Below are 12070 nucleotides of genomic sequence, written 5' to 3' on the forward strand. Positions count from 1 at the left end.
CGGTAGTGTAAGGGTCTCATTAGCCCTTACACTATTTGGTACAAAGTCGTAAGGCTCATACGCCAGACGTCTCTAACCACGACGTCACAGCGCGGCGCCGAGACGATATCTGCTGATTCGTCTATACCATTTTTCTGCACAAAAAAATGGTGAAGGCTCGGGGAGGTTTTAGTCGGAAGGCATCCGACAGTCCCCAGGGGGTGGTCCCTGCTGTGCAGCCGTCCAACTGGATGCGGGTCCCTATGCATGGTTTCCTCCCTGATTAAAAAAAAACAAAATCGAACCAATGAAAACTTACTAATTTGAATGCAAAGTACTTTACTATTCTTCCAGCAAAGCAGATATCTCATGTGAATCGCCCGCAAGGAGGCTGCCGTGCAAATAAGACGATGGTGCACCAGGTAAGTTGTGTGATGATGACTGTTAAGTCTCGGTGACCCTTAAGGGCATTCTTGCATGCGACCATTTTTGGGTGCAACTCTCGAGAGTGAATGGAACCGTACTTTCACGCGAAGAAATTTCCGTGTCTTTCTCTTTACATGGTTGGGTTGCATGCAAGTATGCCGTTCGTTGCATGTACCATCCACTTATCCCTTTATCCCTAGCATCTTTTGTACATTTCGCAGATGAGACGATTGAGACACACTTATGCAAAAGTAGGTGAACTCACAACGCATAGCACCTTATCACCAATAGCCAGCGTAAGCAAAGATAGCCACACCGGGAGCCGAAGGCAGGAACACCATATGCGTTAGAACCCACAACACCAAAAAGAGACAGTTTTGTGACACTCCACACAAAAACACCTCACACTATACCGCACACATTGTAAACCAAAACACATAGAAACACACCGCGGAAAATAGAATGGCCTACAGTAGCAAAACCCGAGTTATGTCGAACACCAAGCAGAAGCTAAACAATTGGCTTTAAGCAGAACAAAAACACAAACCACAACCAAATGTACGGAATTAACAACTTTTTTTTTGAATATAAATAAAACCATATCCGATCAAGGCAGACCAGATTCGTTCGGGCTGTTAGGATAGGATGTTACGCTTGCTGTAAAACTCCTCTACGACTTTCATTTCATAAGCATTCAGAATGTACCCCTAAAACTAACCTCCCGCAAAACGGTCCTGGACGGCCCCGCTACGATCGATAACATTACAGGGACATAACTAACGACAATGACAAAACGATACAAAAAAACAAATTCCGTTGAACAACGTAGCGCAAGGAAACATTATCATTATCATAATCGATAAACGACGCAGCATCACAGCATCGCACAGCGTTTCACCTAACACCATTTGCGCAACGAGATGAATATTAGTAAAGCACGACGAGCATGTCATCTGCAAAGTGTGTGTCCTGCTGAAGACATCCTTCACAGATGCCGCGAGTGTGCTGCTTCTGATCGCCGCTAACAACGGTGCCTCAAGACGCGACACTCACTGTCCAACCCACGAACCACGCAAAGTAAGCGCATCGTCTCGGTGATGATCGTTGCTGGCTCGTATTCTGCCCACTGCTGGTTATCTGTCCGTGAAAAGGCGCCATCGTTTCACCACATTAGCACCATTCAGCAGCTATTACAGATTACCGTTAACGTCATAATAACGCACTTCCGATGAATAGAAACTTGTGAAACAAGATACCAAGGATCCAAGATAAAAATGAAACATTGACCCGTTATTAATGAGACATTCAGAGAGAGCACACAGCTTGTTTTTAATATTTAAAACGAATTGAAACATTGTAGTACAAATTGTATTGTACAATCACAAATCAAACGCAAGAAAAGCACGCCGCATCAATGGGTTCAAGGTACAGGTTTTAAACATCATGTTTCACACACTCGAACGTTACAGCACTTCCGGTTCTCTGGACGTTTTGTTCACTGTCCTGCCTGCTACCTTATCTGTTGCCGGTCGTTCTCGGTAGCAATAGCTGGTGCGCGAAAAGCCGTTCCAGAGTCAGTCGAATTATCCGTCTTCAATTCCTCCTTGACCGGTGTTGCGATGTATAAAGCTTGCACCTCCACCTTGGCCGTGTTATGCTTGCTACCGAACGCTGCGTTTTACCCTTTGAGGCCGTCTTGGCACCTTCCTTCGCTTCCTTCTTGTCGCCTTCGCGGTGTTCGGCACGAGTTTCATCCGATAGTACGGCCGTAGTAACCTTTTCCCGCACTTTGCGATTTTTTCCTCCAGCACCGGGGAGGGGGGGTACATGCGTAAAGCGATGGACTTGGGGCCGCATTGACGTCGTTGGCTTCTTCAGGCCACAGTTGATTGAGCACGATGATTCAGGTCGTTGTGAACGCCAACAAACGGACAGTCCAAGTGCGAAAACCAGTACCAGCACTGCCTACGACGGCCTGCAGGTTCCAGTTTCCGGTACGGGATTGCGGGTTAGTCATCGCTCTGCGTCCAGCGGTGTCGATGTTACCCGATCCGTCGATGCGGATCCAGGATTGCACCGAAATCGGCATCGGATTCTCGTACTGGTTGATGATGTACTGGGTGTAAAGTTGCAGACAAAATAAGTTAACTTCGGGCAGGCCTGATCGACGAAATCACTCGTGGACACTCTACCGGCGCGTGGAACAGAACTCGTTACGCATGACGGTACCGGCGCCGAACATCATCAATATCGTTATTGGCCATCGCGCCAAGCAGGATGCAGGTAGCGTCATCTTTGCCCGTTCCATTATACACCATACCGCCAGTTTGCGTGAAAATTATCCATTCCCCACGACGGCGGTGGGTGACGCGATGCAGTAGCCATGTGTGTCTGCGAAAACGTTAAACTGCGTTAAACAAACGACTGTCAAGAGCGTATGCGATGCAAATTAACAGTCGTTTAATTATAGTGCTCGATTTTTTTCCCCGTGTTTGCCTATATGCGATATCGAGCAGTCGTTAACTTTTTTGACGGTCGTTTATTTTAACAAGAATGAACAACAAATGAACTCGGTTAAACCAAAACGAACTTTAAACGACTGTTAAAATGTGTTCATTGATTCGCGATGCCGGCTCATGGCTGTGAAATATGTTTGCAGTTTGAGTTTGAGAAGTTTTCGATAGCTTTGCGCAGCGGGAAGGTCGCCATTTCCGTCACGTGTCGGCAAGTTCTAGCCTCGCCGATAATCGTTCGGATTTGCTGGAGAATATAGGTCGCGTTTGCGGATCTGGCAAGCGTCAGTCGTAGCAACGCCTTGTCTGTGCGCCGGCCCATGATGATGAAGTCCTTTAAATCCTTATGTGCCCCATTAGCGTCAACGGCTTGACGGATTTTCAAGTAGACGCTCTCCCAAGTCTGGTTCTGACTAGGGGAGATCTCTATCAGTTCGGGCTTAGGACGCTTACGCTTCTGCTGCTGCTGTTGTGACAAGCCAGCGACCACATGTCGCTGTGGCTGTCGTTGCTGCTGCTGCTGCTGTAGCTGCTGCCTCATTTGCGGCGGCTGATACCGCTCAGTCTGCTGTTGTTGCTGCTGCTGTTGGTTAGACTGCTGCTGCTGCTGTGCAATTTGACGGCGGCGCACTACCGTCGTCCATGATTCTTGCTGCTCCTGCTGCTGTTGCTGCTGCTGTTGCTGCTGCTGCTGTTGCTGCTGCTGCTGCTGCTGCTGCTGCTGCTGCAGCTCTTGCTGCTGTGGTCTTTGGCGACCACGACGGTTGCGAGAGCTTTGGGCTCCCTGGACTACATCATTGGGGCTGCTGCTGCTTGCTGCTGCAGCTCGATGACCGAACGGGCGCCCGTCCTGTACATTTTGAGCTCCCGTTCAAGTGCCGTATTTTTCGCCAAGCTTTCCTGGAGCTCCTTATGGCAGAGGCGAAGCTCCTTTGAAAGCTGAACAACCTGCTTGGCCAGGAGCTTCAAGCTCTCGTTCACCTCTGAGCGAGAAGGTTCAGTAGAAAGACACTTACCAGCCTTTGGTGTTGAGGTGGCCGATACCGTCATCTTCGTACGCTGTTGAGTCTGACTGGGCAACTTGTCAAGCACCACCAATGGCACCTTCCCCATTGGTGGAACTGCTAATCTCGACGGGCCTGAAGGGATCGTGCAGTTCAGTTCTTCTTCGTCGTCGTCACTCGAATAGACGACGCCTGCAGTGGGTGGTGGTTCCACCGGTGTTGGAGAGCCACGCACTTTTAGTGCGTCGACTCGGTTGAGGGACACCGATCGAGCCCTCGGGCGAAGTACTCGTACCGAGCTCCCTGGGGGATGGGCATCATCGCCCAGCCCCGACATGTTGGTTTCAACGTTACGCGCACCTACCTGAGGGTTTCATTTCATTTCATTTCATTTCATTTCATCTATTAATTTCAATATATCTGCCTCTGGGGTTGAACATATAATTGCTGAAAACCTAGTTAGCCTTATTGGTACTAAACAAACTGTAACTTAACTAAACTAAGGGGAAATAGAAAAGGATGTAACAGAATGCAAATCCATAGTGAAAGGAAAATAAGCAGCGGATAAGAAGAAAATATTTAAAACAAAAAATAAATTAAGAATAACATAGACATAATTAGAACGAATAACAAAGAGCCGGAACATAAAATTAGAAATTAAAATCGCGGTAATGTTCATTGAATTGACGCAAACAAATTAGCCACGGGTCGTTAATGCCAAACGCTGTATTGCGGAAAAGTATTGCAAGAGCAGTCCGATTTCTTAAACACCTGGAAGGAACATACCAACTACTGGGCAGACGATGATTGTTACGAAGGGAAGAGATATAGCTCCAGAACTGTATTGGGTGAAAAGTAAATCGGTATTGCAAGAAAGCTATGTAGGACTTATAACGGGCCCGATTATAAATGCGATACGCCGTTGCTGCATATTTGAACAGTCGTTTAGTGTGTGGATTACGGTATTCCCGATAGTCGCGTAAGTAGCGCTGCTTATCACGTTTCATGGATTTAAGGATTGAATTGGACCAGGGAGGAAAAGAAGGGGCTTTACGTAAAGGAGAGCACAATGGGAAAGCTGAAGACACTAGCTGTGTGAAAATAGAGACCGCTTCGTTCAGCGAAGGTGCCGAGTGCACACGTGACCAATCGGTATCTATCAGCAAATTATAAAGTTTTTGAAAATCACACTTTCTAAACTTATATGAGCGATTGAGGTTCCCTGTATTACTCCTAACATGAGACGACAATTGATTAACGGATGTGTGATTAATAGAAGTACACAATTCTAATGCTGGGTGTTGCTGATCTTCAGGTAATAGAGGAGAAACGGCTAATGAAGGATCACTGACGTGAGACGCGTAGTTATCATGAGGAGAGTAGTAGAAAATTAGGTCTAATTGCACATTCCGATAATTTAAAATGTCACTGAGCTGACGCAAGTTATAAAAACGAATAATGGGGCCCTTTCTGTTTGAAGCTCGTAGGCTGAAATTTCAGCCTGTCAGCTGTTTGCATTGTATAGCAGTTTTCGAGCAGCTATCTAAGTGAGTATAATATACAGGTGGGCTTATCCCAAGGTGTATGAATTTAGAAAGCTGATTTTTATCGCTTCTGCTTCTTAATGAAGATTGTAAGAGTGTTTTGAGTATTCGTCAAGCCTCCAGAAAGCTTGTTTGAACAAAAGTTTTCACCCATCCTGTCAAAAATTTATATTCAAATTTGGTTTTAAAAAACATACTACGAGACCACCTGGACTACACACACTTTGATTCTGGATTCTATCATCAGATCTCTTTAATGCACCTTGGGAAATGTAAACTCCACCTTGTTTTGCCATTTTTCGAACAGGTACTCGAATCTAATTCTAGCTTTGAGGCTAGAATAATCTAGACTGAAAACAGCAGGCTAGTTTTTTGTGTGGTTTTGTATGGAATGTTTACATGATTTCTGCCTCCAACTGTCAAACTCCATACAAAAAACTAACTAGAATCGTGAAGGCCCCCAATGTCGAAAAACGCATCAACGGATGTAGGGGAAACTTGTGCACGATGTGTTGTGTCGTGTATCCATGAAATATCCGCTCGATTAAAGTCTCCAAAAAGCAGCATACGATCATGTTTTTTCATCCTCGTTACTATACTATCGATCGTTGCATCAAGTGCACTGAGCGTATTTTGATTTTTGGGAAGAGAAGGGGGTATGTAGATTGCACCGATGAAGATAGAGTAGGAAGGAAGCTTGATTTGTAACCAGCACTGTTCGAGGCAAGCGCTCGGCGGTATAACCTCACAGGTGTTTAGATGACGAGATACTGCGATGAGAGTGCCTCCGCCCCGAGAGAGAGAACTGTTGAATGCCGTACGATCGCCGCGGGTTACTGTATACTCAGAGCCGAATAGAAGCGATGATGGAATGTTCTCATCCAACCAGGTTTCGGCGAGTATGATGATGTTGTAGTCAAACTCCAATATAGATAACCGCAATTCATTAACTTTGGTACGCACACCACGAATGTTTTGATAGTAAATATTGAATGTTGTTGAATGTTGCGTATGACCGAGAAAGGGAGCAATAGTAGATAGGGCCATAACAGTCGATGTAGACGGAAAGGCAGGCATTGCACATACTGCTGCTACTGTTGATATTGATGTTGTTGAATTAGTTGTAGTAGCTGTTGTTGTAGTTGCTGCTATCTCAAATATAACAACAGCAAACAAAATAAGATTGGTAGATGCGTATGAAAGATACAAAATAGAAATGATAAAGACAACAAAAATCTGGTACGAGGAACAATGTCAAAACAAAGGAGAAAAATTCCAGGCATTTCCAAAAAAATTTGAAATGATACCGTGGGAAAAAGATATTGACATAAACCCGTAAGAAGTGAGAACAATAAACAAATTGTTAACAGGACACGACCTGTCACCATTTTGGCTGGCCAAAATGAAATTAGTAGAATCAGGATTGTGCCAAATATGCCAAACACAAAATACAGGGCGGCATATGGTTTTTAACTGCAAAAAATACGAAACAAATAGAGGAGACATAACATTTGATAGATTAAAAGAAAGATGGAAACAAAAATCAGGATATGAAATTAAAAAAGATACCAAATTCATGAAGGAAAATCAAATAGAAATTTAAAAAATACAAAAAAATAGCATAGAAAGACAAAAATGAAGTCAAGAAAAAAAACAACATAACAAAAAAAAAACAACCAAATGACAACTGTCAGGTTAAAATATAGAGTGGGTAAAACCTTGAATACATTTGAAACGTCAAATGTAGGGGAATACATCCTCACTCACCGAAGAAGAAGAAGAAGAAGAAGAAGAAGTAGTTGCTGTTGTTACTATTGTTGTTGTTGTTGGTATTGTTGCTGGCGTTGATGTACGTATTGTTATAGACGTTGCAGCAAAATGTTCGTCTATGGTGGGTTGTTGGTTTGGCTGCGTAGTTTGTAATGTAGTGACGGGGATACTGGTGATGATGGGGACGAAAGATGCGGGGGCGATGAGGTGAGTATTGGTGATTGTGCGTCGATTAGTGGCGGTGACTGTGGAGCCGGTGGTTGCTGTTGATGTTGGTGCAATGCGTGTGGTTGGTATGTAAACTGAAACCCCCGTTGCGAACGGTAATCGGTAAATTCACGAAACGCAACTTCAGCTGGCCAAGTATTTTGAGACAGAGCCACATTCTTCAAAGTTGATGGAATGCCGACTTTGAAGAAAACGAATGTTAGACGGCTCAGATCCGCATCATATTTGGTTAACCGGCGAACATGTATATCGTTTGTATTGAGCTTGGATTTAACCAAATTTGCCATATCGTCGGGAGTCACATCAGGACTGAAGTTGGTAAAAAATAGCCAAAAACGAGGCTCAGGATTAGCCACGGTTTTTATCTTAATACCATTGTCATCAGTGTTAGTGCCTCGCAGTAGTGGTCTGTTGCGATTTTCGAGTATTTCCCGTTGAATGTGTGAGTGTTTTCCGAGATGAGTGCCTTCGTATAACTGTGTGCGTGTTGACTCTAAGGCACGGATATTAGTCGGGGCAACAACCCTTTTCTCCATAATAGGTAACTCTTTCAATAGCTCGACTTTCATTAGTGCCAGGGGTGATTGTTGATGTTAGTTCCTTGATGATAAGTGAAGTTGATGCCTTTTCGCGATTTTTGCAAACCCATTTTAACTGGGAAAATCTTTGTAAGTCACGTATGGATTCACTTGAGAGGCCAGTGCAGGACGGATGAAAGTGTTGTGCGCAGGCACCATCACATACAAACGGGACACTAATAGTGAGCTCCAGGCAGATTCCACAATTCATCTTGCTCACTTTATATATGTGCAGTTGGATGTGAGTGTAGTGATAAGTGCGTGCGCGTATCGAGTTGATAGTAGTGAAGGCGATAGATGCAATGTACGTGTGCAGACAGGTGTGTGTGTGGAAGCACCTCAGGCTATGATGGCGAACACTCGATCTTCAACACCAGCACGGTACGCCAAAATTAAATTCACTAAATAAACCTGCAATCGGGTGACAATCACTCAATGCAACATCTAACCAGGACGATGGACAAGTTCAGTGATCAGAGTTTGCGTGATAAACGTGTCACAGGCGAGTAATTCACGGGCAAATAAGCTGTTTGAAACGGAGAGCTAGACGAATCGAATCGCACTCGTGAATAGATGTGTGTGAAGTGATTTTGAGTTTGATGGCAGCCCGACGCACTCTGCCTAACGCCCGCACTCTCGCCAACTAGGCGCCAGTAACCGACACCCGGTTTTAAGTTGGTCAGAAAAACCGATGGAAAACGGTTTTTGTTTTAATTTTTGCAATTTTTTTTTCAAAATCTGAAATATTTCAAAAGTAAAATATTTCACCCTACCCTGAATTATTTCAAGACCGCTTTCACAGGCAACACTTTCCCGTCGAGGTAGCGAAGTTATACCACTTTGAGATTCCTCTGTTGAGCTTACCGTTAACCATTGGTTTCCGCACACAAAGGTTAGCAAATAGAACAGATTTCATTGTTTTATGTGCATTTTTGTGTGTCGATTTGTTTTATCGAAAAAAATGAGATATATTAACCAAAGGTTTGATGATTTGTTTATGCACGAAATTTAAAATCATGTGAGTAAGAGTTCTAATCTCACGTAAATTGTCCATGCGGCTCGTAGATAATGAGGAATTAATGTGAAAATTGAAAGAAAGAATGCTTTTTAATTTTTATCATCAAAAATGTCAAAAACACAATGAATTATAGAATGAATTCACGGAATAACACAAAATAACACACTTTAATCCATGTTTTAATGTTAAATAAGAACTCGCGAAGTCCAAAATATATTATAAAAGAATGTTTAATCAAAAAAATGGGGTAGATAAATTATATGAACAAATTTAATAAATGTAAACAAAGTTTGAATCCTGGGGACCTTACGTCAAGTGACGAATTGTCAAAATGCACTAGAGTCCACCACCTGATATTTTTAAATCCACCTTCGCCATCCGTGGTCCGATCTTTACGTTCGACCCTTCGTTGGAAAGGTCTCAGACCCCTCCACCTGTTTCGCTGGGTTGACAGGCCGTCTGACAGCCTGTTTGGCTGCTGTCACACGAATTGGCTATCTGTCACTTTTGACACTTTGGATTTGGTTCGGCGGTCGTCAGATTGAACCAGGACCTAGGTGCGCACTGGCTCTTACCACGAGGGGTCTCAACTGTCACTTTTTCCTCTCAGCTGTCACTTTGACAGTAGCTGTCACTTTCACTACAACTGTCAGTTTGGTACTGACAGACACTTTTGCGCTACCCTGTGTCACGGGAAGATTTTTTAGAGTCGATTTACGACGATTTTGCACTATTTTTACGTCCGGTTTTCGGAGCCCAAACACAACGTGTCAGTACAGTGCGACCTCCCGTTTGACACTCGCGGGTTAACTGGCTTTTTTTTAAAATGAAATTCTTTATTATGCAGAATCCCTCACCCGCCCCTACAATGCATACCCGCGAGGGTTTTCCCTGAAGGGGGTTCTTAGCCATATTTGGCCAGTCTACATCCGTGCTTGTGCACCTTCCAATTTTATTTAAATTCAATTCAAATTCAGATTGAAATTCTGTAACTCCTATCATACTCCAATTGGAGTCTGCCGTATCAGCATTCGCAGCTTCAATTTTAGCGCTGCGAGTCTAGCGGGAGGCAACTTCCGCCTCGACCGCCGCCGATTGTTCAGCAGCGCTAAGGCCACCGTCTGTGCCTACTGCTGCAGCCTCCTCCACCTGTTGCGATGCCTCACGAGACGGTCCGTCAGCGTGATCCGCGATTGCTTGGCCGTCATCTTCATCGCTTCTTACCCGTATACCTGCGTATACGACTCGTCGTTTCCAGCGTTGCTCAGCTGCGACCAGTCACAGGGCGGATGCTCAGGGAAGAGGTCGGACACAATTCGTTCGAGGATGTCCCGGTCCGGCTCCGACGGCATCCGACTACCCCGGAGCCGAGACATGACGACACGGTATCCTGCCCCGAACGCATTCTCTTCTGCAATTTCGATTAGCTCCTGGAACATGTTCCGCTTGCTAGCTCGAATTGCTCGACTGAGCTCCGCCCTTGCTGTCCTGTGCTCAGCTGCTGCTATGCTGCGCTCCTCCAAATCAGCCGTCTGCAGCATCCGGTCACGGGCAACCTCGCAGTTGTTCCTCAGGCGAGCCAGGAGGGGAGACCACCAGAATGTGTTCCGATGCGGGTCTTGGTGCAGTCGGGTAACCCGCTGCATCGTCTCATCGCAGGCCTTTAACATGGCTGCGATCATACCCTCCTGGCTCGTTGCACGTTGGACAAAGTCCGCAGCGAACAGCACCTCGAGGAATGAGGTAGCAGAAAACTGCGAGGTCTTCCATCTACGGCCAGCGTGACGCACACGCCTCTGGCTTGAGGAAGCACCCTGCCGCGACGACGGTTGCCGCTGTTGCTGCTGCTGCTGTTGCGATGACTGCTGCTGCTGCGAAGAGGACTGTTGCGCTGGCTGCTGTTGGTCCTGCAGTTGCTCGGGCGATGCTGGTGTTCCTCCCACGGTTTAGAGGACATAGCGGTGGTCTGATGCGGTGTAGCGTGTGCTCACAACCCACGTATCAGGGTGAGCAATCGACGGGCTCGCGAACGTCAAGTCAACTATGCTCGGGAGAGCCACCCCGTTGCCATCGAACGTGAATTCCCGACCTTGGTTGATCACGCTCAGGCCAAGCTGCTCTACCATTCCGTGCAGCTCTTCCCCACGGTCGCAGGTTTTCGGACTGCCCCACTCCACATGCCTGGCGTTGAAATCGCCGGCGACGACGACTTGAGGGTGGGAGAAGGCTTCGAGTTCTATGGCTTCCGAGAAGCGCTCGAACTCGGAGAGGTTGAGGCTTGGTAGGGCATAGCAGCTTATGAAGGTCACTCCGCCAATTTGCGCTGCTACCAGCCCCCGAGCTTCGCTGCACCACACGCGCTGAATTGGTAGCTCACCGACAGCAACCACCGCTACCGTCTTGCAGCTGCTGAATGCCCACCGGCCGTTGTTTTCTGGCGGGCGCAGAATATCAGAGAGGATGAGCACGTCTGCTTTCTCCTCTCTGGTAGCTTGCAGCACTAGGTTCTGGGCATCACGGCCATGGCCCAGGTTCGCCTGCAAGACTTTCAGGGCCGGGAACATCGCTGAGCCGAACAAGCACATTCGCTGTGGCCTATGTGGTGAGCGCCACCACACAGTGCACACTTCGCCTCATTTTGGCAGGATCGTGCTTTGTGTCCGTCTAGTCTACAACGGATGCACAAATTCTGCCGATCTGCGATGGAACGGCAGTTCGAAGCAATGTGGCCCATCTCCAGACAGCGGAAACAACGCTGTCGCTCTGGAGGGGTTGGTGGAGCTGCACGTACCTTACTAACGCAGTCGCACAGGAACAGTTTGACTCCTTCCAGCTGACGAGCCGACTTCGCTGGTAGCCGGATGCGTGCTCGCTTCGATCCATCCGGGAGTTCTCAAATACTGGCGGAGACTACTCCAGCACTTGCGCCAATCTTCTCATCGAGGGCGGCAATGATGTCATCCTCCGCAGCGAGGGGATCGTCCACGAGCAGCTCACCCATTTCGGTGAC

The 12070-nt window shown here is 46.4% G+C and overlaps 1 protein-coding gene and 1 long non-coding RNA gene across 2 annotated transcripts; both read right to left on the bottom strand.

Moving 5' to 3' along the window:
• Positions 1–1695: 1695 nt before the first annotated feature.
• LOC133391664 (uncharacterized) lies at positions 1696–3045 on the bottom strand. The gene is made up of 2 exons (XR_009765140.1): positions 2598–3045; positions 1696–2521 (listed from the first exon to the last, which is right to left on the bottom strand). It is a non-coding gene; the product is annotated as an uncharacterized LOC133391664 (long non-coding RNA).
• A 7074-nt stretch (positions 3046–10119) lies between these two features.
• Positions 10120–11624, bottom strand: LOC133390972 (uncharacterized). Its single transcript, XM_061640482.1, has 3 exons — positions 11150–11624; positions 10293–10987; positions 10120–10209 (listed from the first exon to the last, which is right to left on the bottom strand). Exons 1-3 carry the CDS (start codon positions 11622–11624, stop codon positions 10120–10122), a joined length of 1260 nt encoding a protein of 419 aa, XP_061496466.1.
• Between the last annotated feature and the right edge of the window lie 446 nt (positions 11625–12070).

The sequence above is a fragment of the Anopheles gambiae genome, chromosome 2 (assembly GCF_943734735.2).
Source record: "Anopheles gambiae chromosome 2, idAnoGambNW_F1_1, whole genome shotgun sequence".
Taxonomy (NCBI): Eukaryota; Metazoa; Arthropoda; class Insecta; order Diptera; family Culicidae; genus Anopheles; species Anopheles gambiae.